Raw genomic sequence first — 19,814 nt, 5'->3', positions numbered from 1 at the left:
CTGTATTCAGCTGGGGTGCCTGATTCTCCGACCAATTTTTAGCAAATTGTCTATTCGCGAAAAACGGTACGACACAGATAATTTCATAATCATTTAGATTTCCAAGTTTGGTTAGGATTGGTTAAGTTTTGGAGGAGGAAACATTCGAGTACGAAACCTCTATTTTTGAGATTTTTACGCAGGATTTTTCGCCTTGTCCTTATTATCGCACTAGTTTTAGGAGCCGCTTCCGTTAGCGAGACGGGTATACTTACCTAAAATATTTAAAACTCAGCTCCTGTTTCGTCTTAACGTTTCGCCAAAAATGGTTTCGTAGAGTCAATTATTCGTAGATGTAACTTTTGGTCGACTAACTTTTGGTAGACTCTTGATTCACATATCATTCAGTTCGCTTCTGTGTAAATTAGCAGACCAATCATTAGAAGAATTTCATTTGGTAGAGTAATCTTTTCATCAAGCAACCTTCAGTAGAGTATATGTTTTATAACTTTTTTAAAGTTTTTGTCAAGTGGCTCTCTTAACCCTGCCTAATATCATACAAAAATATCAATTTTAACATTTATTTTATATCTCTGGTTCCTATTTAGCTAACGTGATAAAACTAGTCTGCAATAATAGACTATTTAATAATTGTTCAAAAGAAATAAATAAGTTTTTGACATTATCAATAGTTTATGATTTATGAACAAAATAAGGCCAAAATCTGGAAAATGTCCACATGTAGAGCACTTGCCTCTACCCTAGTAGTCGGAATTTTACCAAAAATGGCATGCGATTTTTTTGTAAGGTCTATGGAGCCTTTTCCATACACATATAGACCTGCGCTCTGAAACTCCTATGACAGTCAATTAAAAGCTGGAATTATTTTAAGAAATTGTACAAAAAATTCTGAATGTTTAAATTTAAGACTCCATAAGTTAATAATTTAATAAATTGCTGTTTATTCTGTATCACTAATAATTTGAGTTGTCAGCTGATATAAATACAGCAAGGAGTTCTATTTCACCACTTTCAATTACTTTTTTTTGTTTTCAGCTATTACGCCTTTCTAAGAAGTTTCAAAGCATTTGTAATGGATTCAAACTTTCAACCCCTTTTTAACCGTTAGGGGATGAATTTTACAAAACGCTGAAATTACTTTTCTTGTCTTTTAATAATATCCCCAAATACAAAGATTCAAGTCCCGCGTTCGAAAAAAATTTTGATATCCATACAAACTTTCAACCCCTTTTGCACCACCTTAGGGGATGAATTTTCAAAAAAGCTGAAATTAGTTTTCTTCTATTATAATTTAATACCTTTTTGCAAAATTTTAAGTTCCTAGCTTAAAATAAAATTTGCACCCCAAGACGAACTTTCATCCCTTTTTTAACCCCCTTAGGGGTTGAATTTCCAAAAACGTTGAAATAACTTTTTTTTGTAATCAGCTATTACGCCTTTCTAAGAAGTTTCAAAGCATTTGTAATGGATTCAAACTTTCAACCCGTTTTTAACCCTGTTAGGGGATGAATTTTACAAAACGCTGAAATTACTTTTCTTGTCTTTTAATTATATCCCCAAATACAAAGATTCAAGTCCCGCGTTCGAAAAATTTTTTGATATCCATACAAACTTTCAACCCCTTTTTCACCACCTTAGGGGATGAATTTTCAAAAACGCTGAAATTAGTTTTCTTCTATTTTAATTTAATACCTTTTTGCAAAGTTTTAAGTTCCTAGCTTAAAATAAAATTTGCACCCCAAGACGAACTTTCATCCCTTTTTTAACCCCCTTAGGGGTTGAATTTCCAAAAACGTTGAAATAACTTTTTTTTGTAATCAGCTATTACGCCTTTCTAAGAAGATTCAAAGCATTTGTAGTGGATTCAAACTTTCAACCCCTTTTTAACCCTGTTAGGGGATGAATTTTACAAAACGCTGAAATTACTTTTCCTGTCTTCTAATAATATCTCCAAATACAAAGATTCAAGTCCCGCGTCCAAAAAAAAATTTGATATCCATACAAACTTTCAACCCCTTTTTCACCACCTCAGGGGATGAATTTTCAAAAACGCTGAAATTAGTTTTCTTGTATTTTAATAATATATCTTTTTACGAAGTTTCAAATTCCTAGCTTAAAAGAAAACTTTAACCCCATACTAACTTTCATCCCTTTTTTAACCCCCTTAGGGGTTGAATTTCTCAAAATCGCTTCTAATCTCTTGTACACTTTATAAATGCAATCTGGTGTGCAAATTTCAACTTTCTGGCTTTTGTAGTTTCGGCTCTGCGTTGATGAATCAGTCAGTCAGTCAGTCAGTCAGTCAGTCAGTCAGTCAGTCAGGACACTTGCATTTATATATATAGATAGATAGATATAATTGTGTCATTCAATTTATTTATTAGGTAAGTTGACATTGTTTATATGGTAATTTTATGTTGTACTATCTTGTGAGCGTTTTGGGGCCACCTGTAACTCGGGCAGTTTTGACGTTCATCAAACGATAATTCTACGAAAAGTAAATCTGCGTATCAATCAACTGACTACTCTACTGCGTACTTATACCTAATGAAATTCTGCCAAAGCGTCTGCGATACAAAAATCGGCGTAATTCTACCCGGGGAATCAATAGGGCACCCTATTAGGGTTGTGGGCATGCCCACCGTGCCCACAACGGTGGATCCGCGCCTGCAATGAGTTCACATTTAATAATCACATTAACAGGGTGTTTTTACGTAGCAAATTTGTTTTTCAGTTTTCTCCAAAAAAACATTGTATAAGCTATAATGTTTCATACTTAAATATACTCCAGAAACCGAGTACCATCAGCTGTATAAATATCTGCAACTAATAAAGTAGCACCTTATATAACATTACAAGATATTACTAATCTGAATCTCCTGTATCTCCTAAAAGTGTATAAAATTCTACATCTGTTCCTATCAGATTGATAAAAGACTGCAAAGATGCGTAAAGGCGAAGCAAGCGGAAAGAATTTGCACTTACAAATTTTGGGAGCCTCCCGTTCACCTACGTGAGTAATATTTTGCTACCTAATTTTTCGTGAGTAACTTTACCTACCTAATCTTGTCCGATGACGATGAATGAAATCCGATCGATCACGGACGTAGATAATAGTATATATACCTACAAAAACGTCAGGAAGACATATCAAGGCTCCTCTTCACGTTGGGCCAACGCCAACGCCAACGAGGGACGCAGCCATGCGGTAGAATGAGATAGCAATATCACTTGCTCTCTCTAACGCATAAATGCGTCCCTCGTTGGCGTTGGCGTTGGCCCAACGTGAAGAGGAGCCATTAGAAACATACGGTCAAACGTGAGTCGGACTTAAGAACAAAAATGCTGTTAGGCTGTTTAGGGACACAACCGAAATGGTTTACGTGAAACCTGCGTTTTGGCTAGGGGGTGTTGTTTATTGTGTTATGTAAGGAAACCCCAAAATAAGAGTCCGACACGCACTTGGCCGGTACTTTTTCCTACTTTACCTATACTATAAGTAGGTAGGTACGTACCAGTGGCGGCGCGTCAAACATATCCATAGGCAAGCCGGGGCTAATTTGGCTTACATATTTCCTTTACAACTCTGCTCAAACGTCCAAAAACAGGCAAGCCGGTGGGAATCGGCTTTTATGGACGCGCCGCCACTGGTACGTACCCAACTTATATTTGTAAATTATAAACTTGAGGTGATTTTCATGAAGATAAATTCAATTTTTTATCGTATGACACAAAATATTAACTGTCTAACGACCACTTGCGGTCGATAATTCTACATATAGACGGTCAAGCAAATCTTGTCAGTAGAAAAAGGCGCGAAATTCAAATTTTCTATGGGACGATATCCTTTCGCGCCTACATTTTTCAAATTTGCCGCCTTTTTCTACTGACAAGATCTGCTTGACCCAGTATAGTCGCTAATATTACTGCCCCCTTTTATGAAATCACCAATTCTACGATCTGGCTACATAATATATGTAGGTACCTGTAACTTTGACTATTTCTATCGTGTCTTACAAATAAAATTATACCCAATAACACTGCTTTCGGCAGTTGTGTAAACAGCGAAATTACTAAATAACTATTGATGAGTAGGTATTTTTAATTATTAGTTATTTTAATTGTAGTTAATTTTAGTTTTATATTCCTGTTTATTTATGTCTTTAAGTATTTTTTATTGATAAATGATAAAATAACTAAGTAAAGTCTATTCCAATAGAACTTGCTAACTATGTAAACAAACAACCTAATTTTGTTTTATCACTGTTTCTCTTTGAATTTTCACACCACCTCATCAAATACCATTGAAGCCATACACATATACACTATTAAAACGGTCCGTTCCGTAAAATACATAAATATGTAACTGTATCTTGGATATTTAATTAAAGGTTTAAAATGGTTTCATAAGTTAGGTTATTAGGACCCGATGGAATGGCGGTTTTGTTTCTTTTAAATTCTACAATTGTCTATGATGGGTAGTGTTGTGGCTAAAGTTTGTAATATAAACCCGCTACACACTACCCAACCCACGCTCTGTACCTATCGCCACGGTTATAAAATACATCAATAAATCATTTTTTTTTAATCTTATTTATTTTATAAGCCATACATCTTATGATTAAGTCGGCTCATCAATAAATCATTCTTAAGTACTAATTTGTCTTCTGATCATGATTAAACAAATTAAAAATAAGTAACTACTTGTTTTTTACTTTTGGTATTTTATTATTCGATATGGTTTGACATTAGTAATGTAGTAAGTAGGAGTCTTGCCCATCACTAGTAAATTGATCATACAGAGACAATTTCAATATGGCGGTTTGTTTACATAGTTAGCAAGTTCTATTGAAATAGACTTTAGATATTTATTATTCCAGGGAGCACTAACCTGAAAATGCGGGAGTATTATCTGAAGTTAAGGCAACTGAAAAGGCCGGCCAAAGCTAAACATGTAGCTCCATTAAATAATATACAATTTAATGTAGGACCTGTTGTTCTAATAAAGGGAAGGCTACGTTACGTTTTAAACAGTAAGTATAAAGTTTCATGAAATTCAAAGTAAATATGTACTGTATATTTTATCCCCCAGTTTATAAATTTTTGAGCATAGACGCATTCCACGGGCTGTCCCGTACAAACGCATTTTGTTTCCTGTGTTGCGACTTTTTTTCGGCATTAGCAGGCGATTATTTTTCTGTGCATATTTTTGACCATTTGTCATGGAAAGGAAACTCCCCCCTACCTTCCCCTAAATTTACAAAAAAAAAAAATAATAATAATAAATAATAAAATTTATTTAATTTTTTATTTTTTTATTTATTTATTTAGTTTTATACCTTCGCCTAAATTAGCGTTTGTACGGGACAAACGGTAGACAATTTCATGGAATGCTCCATAGCTATCTACTCATAAATATCATAAGACCGCATTATACTTAGTTCGTTTTTATAGCATTAGAAAAAGACTATGCGAACTTGACGTGTCTTTTAATTGAAAAACGCTTTAAAAATCAGTAACTGGTACTTTTGAATTGTATTCACATTTTGGTCTAATAAAATGAGATGTTCTTTGAATAGCGATGGAACATCTAGGTGTTGACAGTAACGTCGATTTTGGAACATCACTTTGGTATTTGTGCCCCGAGTTAGCACACGTATGGTCATAAATAGTATAGTGTAAAAAAAACAGATGATTTTGAGTGTAGTACTTGTAATACGCGATGGGGGGATTCCTCAGGAGAAATCCCCCCGTCAGTAGGTATCTACTCGTAATCTAGAGCACTCGCGCCCAAAAAGCAGCCTTTCATAAGTTTTTTCTTTAATCTACAGATATTGTTATATTACCAACTGGATATATAGCTATCAATGGTGGAACATCTACATTTTCCACTGGAGAATATTTGACAGTCATTAATGGACATTGGAAATACCCAATGGACAAAGATAAAAGATGCGATAAAACTTGTGCCTGCATGAAATGGTAATAAATGCCTAATAATCTATGGTAAAATTGAAATTGTATTAAAAAAAAAGATAGTAAATTCTCAAAGAGAATAAAATAACTGCTGATGAAAGTTACAAGATAGGTAAATTGATATTGCATAAAGAAATGTGTTCATTTCATAAATCACTCAATATGTAAAACTTTTTCATTTTCCCCATAATTTGTAATCGCACTCTAATAGTTCGAATTCCGTTAATAATGCCGTTTATAATCATTCGTTCCATTCGCCTCTTCTAACAACGCGAGATCTATACAAACATTGTTTCTTTAGGGAAAAGGCCGTGATGAAACATTTGGAAGAAACCAAATGCAAGTGCCGTCACCTTTACGACTACCACCACGAAGGAAAATGTAAGGAAAAATACTTCTACCCGCCGACGAAAGAGTGGCCGCTGTGGTTCGACGAAGCTAAAGTATTCCAAATGGATTCAATGGAGGATTTCATAAAGGAAACTGTTAGATTAGCAGAAAGGTCTGAGGGGCCTACGGTATGTCTCATCCCTAAATAGCTATAAATACCTTTCATACTAGCAAATATAAAGCTTTCTTAAAATAGTTGAAAAAGTTATACTTGGGTAAATCAACTTTTTCTTGTCACTAGTAGCCATGGTTACGGTCTCCTGGGTCACTCTTAAAATACTGGTTATTTCGTATTTAAATGAACCAAACTTGAATTATTTGGTAGTTATAAGGCCTTTCCATAATGGGACATCTACTAAGCACGTTTGTAGAACATGGTACAGCAGCTCTTCTAAGAAACTATGCTACTGTTGTCTCCTGGCTGATGGAACAAAATAACGACAAGAAATAGTTGATCGACCCACTTGTAAGTTGATTCATAAGAGCTGGCGCAAGGTTTGCACTGAAACGTCTAATGTTTTAGATTATGAAATATTAGTTATAAATTATAAGTCATTCCCATAATGGGCCATTTACTAAGCGTATTCATGGAACGTAGTATTTACAAGATTTCTTCTTAGAAAATCCCTGGAGAAAGGGACAGAATAACAAAAAATTGTTGATCCACCCAGATATTATATCGATATTTTCGCAGGATGAATGTGCAATGATCATGTCAAATTAGTAACGTTCGATTAGACCTCTGCATTGTATACTGCAGACAAAAGTAACTTCTCACACTTTCCTTACAGCCGATTCCGTCCCGTCCTGAATTATCGGCAGGTGGTATAAAAACGAAGGTTTTACTTGAGGTAATAATAAATTTCTTGTAGCAAACACCACTGCCTATTACACACCATGCTCTCCAGCAACCCCACATTGCGTTTGGCATTCCTTATTATATTAGGATTTAGTACACAATTGGTACTGAATTTGTACTTACTTGAAAATATTTGTACCCCTATAGTTTGGAAGCACTAGCCAAAGTTTAAGTAGGGGTTGCTGTAGAGCAGCGGTCGGCAACCAGCGGCCCGGAACCTCTCGCTTGCAGCCCGTGAGCCTCCCTGGACTCCCTCCCCTATTTTGTATGTAATATTGACAAACGACAATGTCTGCTAAAGTCACAAATATTTCCAAACTGCGGCCCGCGTCAACTTCGTTAACTACTATGTGGCCCTTGTCTGCTAAAATGTTGCCGACCGCTGCTGTAGAGCATCTCTCCGGCAACCCCTACTGAATTCCATCATAGGCTCCAACTTTTCCACCAAGTAAGAGACTGGAGTATTTTTTACTTATGATTTTATTCTCTACTAATTTATTTTTGTCCATACCTCGTACTTAGTTGCCAGAAAAATTGCAAATAAAGCCAACTCTCGTCATTGGTTTAAATTGGTTGCATCTTGGCCCGAAATATGCATGCAATTATTTCCAATATTAACAAGTCAGCAATTTCTCTAGTAACTGTCTCAAGTCTCCCCATATTTTTATTACCCTAATATTACTATTATACACGGTGTAACATGCGGAAACCGAATAATTTTTTAACAGCGTATTCCTGATCATATTTAGAGACAAAAATGTCCTATAAACTTTTTGAAATTCGCCTAGTTTCAGAGATAATATTAATTTAAAGCCTGGCAACAGTTTATTTGACCCTCGCCATTTTGCGGATTTTCAATGGTACTAATTTATTTTACTGGCAACAAGTACTCTTTGACAACGAACGTTGGATGTCATCGAATGTCACCGATGTAAACAAATAGAAGATATCTACGAATATATTCAAATATAAACGGTTTTATTACAAAAATGCCAAAAAAATATTCCAAAGATGCGAAAAAAATTGTAGTGAATGCAATAAAATACTTACCGCTTAAAAAAGACGAAGGATTACATAGGATTCCAATAAACAATGTTTTAAAGTTGGTTGTTAACATGACCGGTATTGACATTTTATAGTGCGGTTGTATTGAACTGGTTATCGTATCGTATAGGAAGTAACTCAAGAAAATTGGAGCAATTGCTGTGACCATGTTAAAAAATTTTAAGACAATTATAGGAATAAAGGTCTTATAATCGAATTGGAGACTGAACGTTTTATAATCGAGGTTGGTGGTCCTGAAAGCGACACAACATCTGATGAAAATCAGAATTCGTAAGAGTCAGAAAACGAAGAATATATAAATATTGAATATTTGGAATCAGATTTTGACGAATAGGTAAATTGAAAGAACTGAATTCTCTGTAAGCAATGTTTTGACATTATACGAGTATCAACATGAAACCAATGCCCACTACCCCGACTATACATGACGTACGCACATTATTGCCATAAGTAACCTGTTTGCAGCGACACTATCTCAGGGTTAAATAAACTGTTGTCAGGCTATAAAAATAAACAATTTTTAGTTGTTACATAGTGTAAAAGGCCTTTTTGATGATAATGTTGCTGCTATGCGACGTAGTCTAAATATCCTTATTGATAGATGTCAAAAAGTGATAAGTAACACTTTGCAAAAATAAGGTTTTACGAAAAAAAAAACTAAAAATCAATTTTAAGTACCAAGTTTACCAATAAAATTTATTTTTTTATGTACAAACAAAACAATAAAATAAATTTAAAAAACAAAACAAAAAAAATTTTTTTTTTGGCGATATTGACTTAAACTCATATTACATTTTTTCCTTCTTTAGACCTCAGAAATGCGTGGTTAAAATTATTCGGTTTCCTCATGTTACACCGTGTATAATTTGAATATTTAAATGATTTAAATATTTAAATCATTATGAATTGAAACTTTGCTTATGTTTTATTTTGTTTGATTTTAAAACAAAAAAGCTATTATTTTTCTAATAAGTACAGTCAGCAGCAGATATACCTGAGCGGGCAAGGTGTCCAAGAAAACATATACACTTCAATCGTCACAAAAATAAGGACATCTAAGTTGTCATTTTAGCGTAGGCTTTCAGTTCGTCACATATATCTTAACTTCTGAGTTTTTCTTTAACACATACACCCTTATTTAATCACAATGACAATAACGGTTAAAAAGTCAGTGGTAACTAAGCAATCAAATTCAAGCTGCTGTCTTTAATACCTACACGCACTGCCAATCACGTATGTCAGCAGCCAGAGTGCCACCAGTTGCTAAGCAGTTGTTATTTCAATGGTAACTAAGCATCAACATTTAATCTGTTTAACTTTAAAAAAAATACTGTAGCAGCTACGAATTGACGCCTCCTTTCTTAAAGAAGTATTTTATCGTCAAGTGTCAAACTTAGACAATAAATAAGAAGTGCTACGAGAATGATCGGTTTTTTATTTTAACTGTCATAGGCGGCCATTCTTCCAAATCGTAGAGCATATTATATGTTAATATATTTATTTAGCCCGCTTATTGTACTAAAATATACTATATAGTACTAAAATACGATGCTCCGAATCGATCAAAGAACGAAGGAGAAAATAATAGAATTGAAACGTAACACGTTCACTGTCCCTAGGGCATGCTCCCGGGAATTCCCGGTTCTCATATTCCCGGGAATTCCCGGGAATTTTATGGTATCAAAAGAACCGGTACTGAAGACCCGGTACCGGTACTTCTCGGTTCTCATCATATGACTATTTATTCCCATTTCAATAGTAGTAATGTATTAGTACTTTAGCTCGGGACATTATATAACATTTAATAATGGTGCTATGAAACGGGGGACCCAAATAACCCGATAAATTAACCTAGTAAAGTAGGCATTCGTGAAGGCAGGCCGTGCCGTCATATAGTGTTGAGTGCATCGACTACGCTACGGCCGTGTGGCTCGGCCCAGGCGGAGCCTATGTGTGCCGGTTAATTTCGTAAAATAGGTTGGAACGCCAATTAAGTGTTTGTTTATAATAAAATAAGTCATTTATTAATTCTTATGCAATTATTTATATGAAAATAAGTCATTCATAAAGATTGTACGCTAACAGAAACAATTTCTTAAAAGTAATCAAAAGATGCCTTGAGAACCGGGAAGAACCGGGAATCCCGGTTCCGGCCATGCCCAGAACCGGGAAATAAAATTCTTGGTACCGGGACCGGTACTGCATGCCCTAACTGTCCCAATCTGACATGTAAACCTTATGGCTTTGTAATAGAGGCTAACCGTGGCCCCATGTGAGAAGCACGGGCAGTAAAGGTGTTAAGCATATCCAACTATGACTCCTCTCTTTATTTTGTTGGTTAGACTCATGATCCGCAAGAACGCGAACGGTGCCTCCTCTTTAGATGTACCTTTGCGATAAAACCATCACTACCATGCATATACCTACGTAATAATTATGCTAAATGTTGACCATAGGAATGACGAATTTTGTTTTTACAACTTAGCAGAGAGGATAGAGTATACGGAGTTATATACAGTATGTATCAGAACGAAAGGCCAAGAAAGAGACCCATTATTGTTTAGGTCATACTGAGCAACTTTTACCGTATGGTATGGGACCAACCCCGAAACCCCGGAAAAAAATGTACTCTCCCATAGAAAATTTCAACATCAGACCAGCAAAATGTATGAAACTTCCAATAATTTTTCCGCGTTATCGGGGTTGGTCCCATAGTAAAAGTTGTTCAGTATGATCTAAACATTAATGGGTCTCTTTCTTGGCCTTTCGTTCTGATACATACTTTATATCTTTGAACTTATTGTTAATATAACCTAGCAGTAAACATCAAATGGCAATTCCGCACAGGAGTAATCTAAGGAACGGCCACGGCGGGTTCAAACCTACGACATCCTGTTAGAAAGTCGTACATACGCTATATGTGACATATCTTCAAAAAATATATAAACTTATGCGAAATTAATATACTTCAAACCACTAATTAATAATAGAAATGAAACCCAAAAAAAAAAAGCTGTAATCTCTAGGTGCGTCCCACTGAGATTTGAACCCGCGGTCTCTGCTTTGAAAAGCAAACGCCTTAGTAACAAGACCACAACGTGCCTTAACAATTGGCTCTAAATTCGGCTTCAGTTAGCTTTCGCTATGTGTCACTCATTCGTTTTGATGATTCTATTAAATAAAAGAAATAGTTTGCAGTAAGTTGACTGACAGACCCCTGTCAATGGTTGAAGGGCAAAACGTGAGATAGATGTATGTGATGACAAGACTGTACTGCTTTCGATGATTGTCAAAACGCTTTACCTGAAATTAGCATAGCTATTATTCATTCAATATACGACCATACATGTATGCTTTAAACGTCTATTTTTCCATATTGTTCAGATATATTTGACACGTTGACCGCTTAGATACCAGTGGTTATTTGACAGCTAAGGTATCAATGATTTGTTGTAAGTGTAGAAATTAATGGATAGCGACTGTTAAGATATTTGTGACATGTTGAGCGCTCACAAGTAAATGCTACCATGACAGTCAACAACTTTTTGACAGTTTAAACGTTTACCTCTCTTTGAGCACCTGGAGTGTATAGAGACTTCTGCTGCTGACTGTACCATAGTCATAGTCATAGTCATATATTTATTCAAAAAAAACAATACAAGTATTGTGTTTGAAATACATGGCTTAAAACTAAAATTATTAGACACTTAATAAAATGTAAAGATAATAATGTAGGTATCATAAATGTTAAACATTATCATAAATTTCATCCACTGTGTAAAAGCAACTTCTCAATAAAAATCTTTTCAAATCCCTATGAAACAGCGAGTGATCCGTAATGATTTTTAGTTCAGTAGGCAATCTATTATAAAGGGTTATGGCTTGATGAGCAACGGAATGCGCAGCAACCTCGAGTCTAGGACAGAATAGTACATTTCGATGCTAGTGCGGAAGGTATGTCATTACTTCACGAGCACCGAGATATCTTGCCACGAGCCGCAGGCGAGTGGCAAGACTCGGGACGAGTGAAGAATGACATTTCCGCACGTGTATCGAACGACGTTTTTTAATACAGTTGCGAAAAAATAAGAAAAACATTGTTAATCGTACACTAAACAAAAGTGGTAACAGTGACAGCTCGGTTAGACGCCGTCTTTAAGTATATTATATCTATGGGCGTTTGACAGCTATTCCGTTCCATTCAGTCAACTTATTAAGAACGGAATTTTCAATATTGAATATTAAAAAATAAACGTGTTATAATGATGAAGAGGTAAGTAATTAAATATGAAATATGTAATATTTTTCGTATTCTTACATTAACGGTAGGTTTTTATGCTGATTACGACGTTTAAAGGAAACTAATATTAACACTCATCAATAAGTTGTCGTGAATTGGAACAAGTATAAATTTAAAAAAATTGGAAAAGTAAAAAGCACTAGTTCGAGATAACCAACTTTCCGCACGCTAAACAGCTACGTAAAGTAGCACTTTTTGAGCAACTGTATTAAAAAATAACTTTCATATTTTTGGTGCGCGTAAGTAAGCGTTCATATTGCTCTTCACAAGACTCGTTCTTAAGAAGCTTTGTGAGCAGTAGCAAGACATACAAACTAGGCACCGTGAGAATTCCTAATTCTTTGAAAAAATGTCTACACGAAACCCAAGGAGGTATGCGAAACATAGTACGAACTGCTCTCTTTTGTATTATAAGTAGGGCTCGCGGTCGTGTCCGTGATTCGTGAACCCGTAGCCGTGCGCCCGGTTTCGTGAATCACGGCAACGGTTTTCTGGTCCGTTCCGCACGTGACATTCGGTTACGTGAAATTAGGGTACGTGAATCCGTGTAGATCCGTGTAGGCGTGATCACGGCTTCACGTATCTTAAGAACACGCCGGTTCGGTCCGCCCGCGACGTTGAGTGAAGATAGATACGATGCGGTCTCTAAGAGCTACGAATAAAAATGTATCGTGAGTTTTTTATTCATAGCTGGTCGTTTCTCAAAAAGTTGGCACCGCCAGGTTAACGTTAACGTTTTTCAAAAATTTTGCATTTTCGCATTTTTTTTTATTGGGATCGTTAAAAGGCAACTTTAACTATTAGAAAATGTGGAAGGGAAGCAATTCCTTCAATTAGTTTAGGAGATATAGGCGTTTGAAATTCAGGTTAACGATATCAAGGACAGGTGAAAGATATTTTGTCTCCAGGTTATCGATAGTAGAAGCAGGTTATCGAGAAATAAGTACAAATTCCAATGAAAATATTGACAGGTTATCGAGAGGCGTCATTAACCTGTGTCCGTTGCCGTTAACCTGGTTTCTTGTCATCGTTCACCTGTAATGAGTGTCATCCACCTGTCCACCACATCATTTTCAATGCCTTCTAAAAATAATCGAAAAATGTGTCATCTTCTGTAAAAAGGGACCTTATTGTCCACCATGATGATTAAAATTTTGGATTCTGACCCACCTCACCTTCGATTCGATTCCCAATTTAACAACAAGTTTCTGTGAATAAGTAAACATTCAATCTTACTGTCTATTCACCCTGGCAGTACCTAGTGGAACTCAGGTTTGGTGCAACATAGGCACATGCAGTTTTGGTCATCCAACTCGTCTTGGTGAGCACTTGGGAGAGCAGAACTCAAGATAGAGCTGATGCTGGACCATCGCAGTACCTAGTGGAACTCAGGTTTGGTGCAACATAGACACACGCTGTTTTGGTCATTCGACACGTCTTCATGAGGACTTGGGAGGGCAGTACCCAAGATAGAGCTGATGCTGAACCCTCGCAGTACCTAGTGGAACTCAGGTTTGGTGCAACATAGACACACGCTGTTTTGGTCATTCTTGATGAGGACTTGGGAGGGCAGTACCCAAGATACAGCTGATGCTGAACCCTCGCAGTAACTAGTGGAACTCAGGTTTGGTGCAACATAGACACACGCTGTTTTGGTCATTCGACACGTTTTGATGAGGACTTGGGAGGGCAGTACCCAAGATAGAGCTGATGCTGAACCCTCGCAGCACCTAGTGGAACTCAGGTTTGGTGCAACATAGACACATGCTGTTTTGGTCATCCAACACGTCTTGATGAGCACTTGGAAGAGCAGTACCCAAGATAGAGCTGATGCTGAACCCTCGCAGCACCTAGTGGAACTCAGGTTTGGTGCAACATAGACACACACTGTTTTGGTCATCCAACACGTCTTGATGAGCACTTGAGAGAGCAGTACCCCAGATAGAGCTGATGCTGAACCCTCGCAGTACCTAGTGGAACTCAGTTTTGGTGCAACATAGACACACGCTGTTCTGGTCATTCGACACGTCTTGATGAGGACTTGGGAGGGCAGTACCCAAGATACAGCTGATGCTGAACCCTCGCAGCACCTAGTGGAACTCAGGTTTGGTGCAACATAGACACACGCTGTTTTGGTCATTCGACACGTTTTGATGAGGACTTGAGAGGGCAGTACCCAAGATAGAGCTGATGCTGAACCCTCGCAGCACCTAGTGGAACTCAGGTTTGGTGCAACATAGACACACGCTGTTTTGGTCATTCGACACGTCTCGATGAGGACTTGGGAGAGCAGTACCCAAGATAGAGCTGATGCTGAACCCTCGCAGTACCTAGTGGAACTCAGGTTTGGTGCAACATAGACACACGCTGTTTTGGTCATTCGACACGTCTTGATGAGGACTTGGGAGAGCAGCAACACAAACGGTTGTTGTAAACAAAACCCGGTCTAGCGGTACTGTAGTCCAATTAGGAGTGCCACAAGGTTCTATTTTGGGTCCATTCCTGTTTTTGGTTTATATAAATGATTTGCCATGTGTAGTAGAAAATCTTTGTGAAATTGTTCTTTTTGCTGATGACACATCATTACTTTTTAAGGTTGATCGTAAATCTACCGATTACAGTGTAATTAACAGCACACTCGTTAATGTACTAAACTGGTTTACTATGAACAATTTGCTTCTTAATGCTAAGAAAACTAAATGCATTCGATTTTCTTTGCCGAATGTTAAACCAGTCGATACTAAGATACTTTTGAATAATGAATGCTTAGAGATGGTAGATAAAGCATTGTTTCTTGGTTTAACATTGGACAAAAATCTACAATGGAGTCCTCATATAAGAACACTAGCAAACAAATTAAGTTCGGCCGCTTACGCTGTGAGGAGAATTAGACAATTGACTAATGTTGAGACAGCTCGCCTTGTTTATTATAGTTATTTTCATAGTGTAATGTCATATGGTATTCTGGTTTGGGGCAAAGCAGCTGACATACAGACTATATTTGTCTTACAAAAGAGAGCCATTCGTTCTATATATAATTTAAGGGTGGTGCGTGAATCATTAAGAGAACTTTTTAAAGAAATTAATATTTTAACTGTAGCTTCCCAATACATATATGATAGTATTATTTATGTTGTTAAGAATCTAGACTCCTTCACTAAGAATTCTGATGTCCATAACTATAATACTAGAAATAAAAATAAGCTTGCTATCAGAAAGTTTCGTGTTCGTAAAGTACAGAAGTCATTCGTTGGGCAATGCATTCATTTTTATAACAAGTTACCAGAGGATGCTTTAAGATTACCCTTTCCAGCTCTTAAGAATTACTTAAAAAAGTCATTGATGTTGAAGGCTTATTACAGAGTCGAGGACTACTTGACAGACAAACATGCATGGTCCAAACCAGAAACTGTAATAACGACAAGTAGCAATTAAAAATATTGTATTATGTGTAGAGTTAAAGGTGACTCAGCTCAGGTAAGAAAGCACATCAAATTGTATGAAAGCATCTCATAACAATCAGTCAGATTCATATAATATGTATTCTCATTTCTTTTATTGATTTTAATTTCTTTTCCTTTTGTAAGATTTGATATGTTTTCTGAAAGAGCTACGTATTTGTGATTTCATGTACATATATGTTTATTTTTTATATCAAATTCTATAAAGTTATGTACTCACTGAGTATAATTGCATGAATTCTATAGTAATTTAAATTGTATTTTTCTTAATTACTCGTAATGCATGTTAATTATAAGATGTAATAATGTTTTGAAAAGATGTGTCCCGCCGAGTTTGTTGCCGGTCCCATATTGGGATACCCTCCTCCAATTGAGGGGGGATTTAAATCTTCTCGGGGCAGAGGTGTACGGTTGGAGCCGGTAAAGGTTTATTTGACGTTCATAAGAGCATTGTAATATGCCTACTTGAATAAACTATTTTTTATCTTTATCTTATCTTTATCTTAGTACCCAAGATAGAGCTGATGCTGAGCCCTCGCAGCACCTAGTGGAACTCAGGTTTGGTGCAACATAGACACACGCTGTTTTGGTCATCCAACACGTCTTGATGAACACTTGGAAAAGTGGTTACTAAGATAGAGCTGATGCTGAACCTTCGCAGTACCTAGTGGAACTCAGGTTTGGTGCAACATAGACACACGCTGTTTTGGTCATTCGACACGTCTTGATGAGGACTTGGGAAAGCAGTACCCAAGATAGAGCTGATGATGAACCCTCGCAGTACCTACTGGAACTCAGGTTTGATGCAACATAGACACATGCTGTTTTGGTCATTCGACACGTCTTGATGAGCACTTGGGAAAGCAGTACCCAAGATAGAGCTGATGATGAACCCTCGCAGTACCTAGTGGAACTCAGGTTTGTAGCAACATAGACACACGCTGTTTTGGTCATCCAACACGTCTTGATGAACACTTGGAAAAGTGGTTACTAAGATAGAGCTGATGCTGAACCCTCGCAGTACCTAGTGGAACTCAGGTTTGGTGCAACATAGACACACGCTGTTTTGGTCATTCGACACGTCTTGATGAGCACTTGGGAAAGCAGTACCCAAGATAGAGCTGATGATGAACCCTCGCAGTACCTAGTGGAACTCAGGTTTGGTGCAACATAGACACACGCTGTTTTGGTCATCCAACACGTCTTGATGAACACTTGGAAAAGTGGTTACTAAGATAGAGCTGATGCTGAACCCTCGCAGTACCTAGTGGAACTCAGGTTTGGTGCAACATAGACACACGCTGTTTTGGTCATTCGACACGTCTTGATAAGCACTTGGGAAAGCAGTACCCAATATAGAGCTGATGCTGAACCCTCACAGTACCTACTGGAACTCAGGTTTGATGCAACATAGACACATGCTGTTTTGGTCATTCGACACGTCTTGATGAGCACTTGGGAGCGCAGTACCCAAGATAGAGCTGATGTTGAACCCTCGCAGTACCTAGTGGAACTCAGGTTTGGTGCAAGGTCAGGTCAGGTTAGGTCCGGGTTCAGGTTCAGATAAGAGCCGGGATCCAGGTCCAGGTCCGACTCCGGGTATGAGTCTAGGTCCGGGTCTGAGTCACAGTCCGGGTCCGAGTCCGGGCCCGAGTCTGGGTCCGGGTCCCAGCCCCAGTCCCAATCCAAGTCAAAATCTAAATCGCCAAACGTGTACTATGCATCGTTGAAGAGTTCTGTTCTAATCATCATCAGCAGTTCCACTTCATCAAATGCGACAGTTTTTAATGAAAATGCTTGATTTTCTGATGTAAATCCAAAAGTCACTATACGCATGCCTTTAAGGTTTGAGGAGTTCCCTCGATTCCTCATGGATCCCATCATCAGAACTCGAGATTGACAAAAATGCAGCTTATAAACTTATCTTGCTTAACAAACATAACGAAGAGGACAAATCGCCAAACGTGAACTATGCATCGTTGAAGAGTTCCGTTCTGATCTTCATCAGCAGTTCCACTTCATCCAATGTCACTTTTGTGAATGTATATGCTTGATTTGTAAATAAAAACACAAAAATCACTATATGTATGCCTTTAAGATTTGAGGAGTTCCCTCGATTCCTCATGGATCCCATCATCAGAACTCGAGATTGACAAAAATGCAGCTTATAAACTTATCTTGCTTAACAAACATAACGAAGAGGACAAATCGCCAAACGTGAACTATGCGTCGTTGAAGAGTTTCGTTCTGATCTTCATCAGCAGTTCCACTTCATCCAATGTCACTTTTGTGAATGTATATGCTTGATTTGTAAATAAAAACACAAAAATCACTATATATGTATGCCTTTAAGATTTGAGGAGTTCCCTCGATTCTTCATAGATCCCATCATCAGAACTGGGTTTTGACAAGAACGGGACTAATCTGCATATACTTATACTTTTTACAAAACATTTTAATATATGTCTAAAACTAAAAACCCTCATAAGGTACCTTTTCCCGTGGGACGTCACAAATCTAGTTTGAGTATATGTAACGTGGATTTTAAATAATTATCGATCACCTGTCATATGGCAGGTGAAGGACGCTTCGTTCACCTGCCATTGCATCATTCACCTGACTTTTTTGGACAGGTTAACGAGACTTAAGACAAAAGTACAAAAATTTCAATAATATGCAGCTTTAACAGACAGGATAGTTTTTATTCCTAAATTAACACACAAAAGCGATATAACCGCTATATAATTATATAGTTACGAGTATTAGTTGTGGTATCAGTGACATTAACCTGCCGCAAAATCTCATCCACCTGGCAGTTTTAGCCAGGTGGACGATATGCAGGTGATGGGGAAAATGGCAGTTATATCGCGAATACACAAAATGTATTAGCTTGATGAACTCCATACTTAGGCATATAAAACTAAACTATTGTTTACGTTACATATCTTGATAGTAATGCGATAGGTTACATAATTAGCAAGATATCGACTCCAGGATAAAGAGTACGTACCCATTACAAACTCCAATTTCCGATACTTTGTCGTTTGTGTTTTATTTGCGAAGCACAATAACCACGTCTTCGTCCTACCAGGTGATAGCTGATGAGTGACGGCTTCAGCTCGTGCGGAGTGAGACGGGAAAGGTGCGGTGGGGGTTATACAATCGTCGTGAATGTGACGCGCCAGGTGACTGTTAAGAATTGCCTTGGACAAACTTTGAAGCCGAATAACTTAAAATATAAGTATAATATTATTATGCGATAGTAATACTTTAAAACTTAGGGATATATGTTAATAAAATACGGTAATGCCGTTAAATTAAGTTAATATTTTGTGTGGTTTTCATAGCTCGGAACATCAGTACCTCGCGTTGGGACACGGCAGGTTAACGGATAAACGTAGTTACAATATTTTTTTTTGTAATCAATATTTATTAATTTTTTTTCAAAGTATTAGGCCTCTGTGTAAAAAGTCTCTCTAAATATGTATTAATTTTTTATATATAAAAATAGTACATAACGAAAAAAAAGTTCTAACATAAACCTATTTACAGGTGGCGGTGCCAACTTTTTGAGAAACGACCAGCTCTAATTCCGTTTCATTACTTTTGAAATAAAATTTATTTCCAATAGTATGGCCTTTTAAATATTAATCAGTAATAAATTAAAAGAACCAAGCATTAATTACAATGAATAGCTACTTTAAGAGCGCTCTTACAAGAAAAGTCGAAATAATGCAAAATTGATGATACTAGTCGACGAAAT

The 19,814-nt window shown here is 37.0% G+C and overlaps 1 protein-coding gene across 1 annotated transcript in view; it reads left to right on the top strand.

Annotated features, from left to right (window-relative positions):
- Positions 1–19,814, top strand: part of LOC134669881 (uncharacterized) — a 55,155-nt gene that overhangs the window by 21,500 nt on the left and 13,841 nt on the right. Inside the window, exons 6-10 of the mRNA XM_063527499.1 lie at positions 2,926–3,013; positions 4,881–5,033; positions 5,832–5,982; positions 6,278–6,494; positions 7,158–7,217. Coding sequence (XP_063383569.1) covers positions 2,926–3,013; positions 4,881–5,033; positions 5,832–5,982; positions 6,278–6,494; positions 7,158–7,217 — 669 coding nt within the window. The remainder of the gene's footprint in view (positions 1–2,925; positions 3,014–4,880; positions 5,034–5,831; positions 5,983–6,277; positions 6,495–7,157; positions 7,218–19,814) is intronic.

This window comes from Cydia fagiglandana, chromosome 13 (assembly GCF_963556715.1).
Source record: "Cydia fagiglandana chromosome 13, ilCydFagi1.1, whole genome shotgun sequence".
Lineage (NCBI taxonomy): Eukaryota > Metazoa > Arthropoda > Insecta > Lepidoptera > Tortricidae > Cydia > Cydia fagiglandana.
Note: the sequence above shows the minus strand (reverse complement) of the source record. Positions and strands in the feature narration are given on the sequence as shown.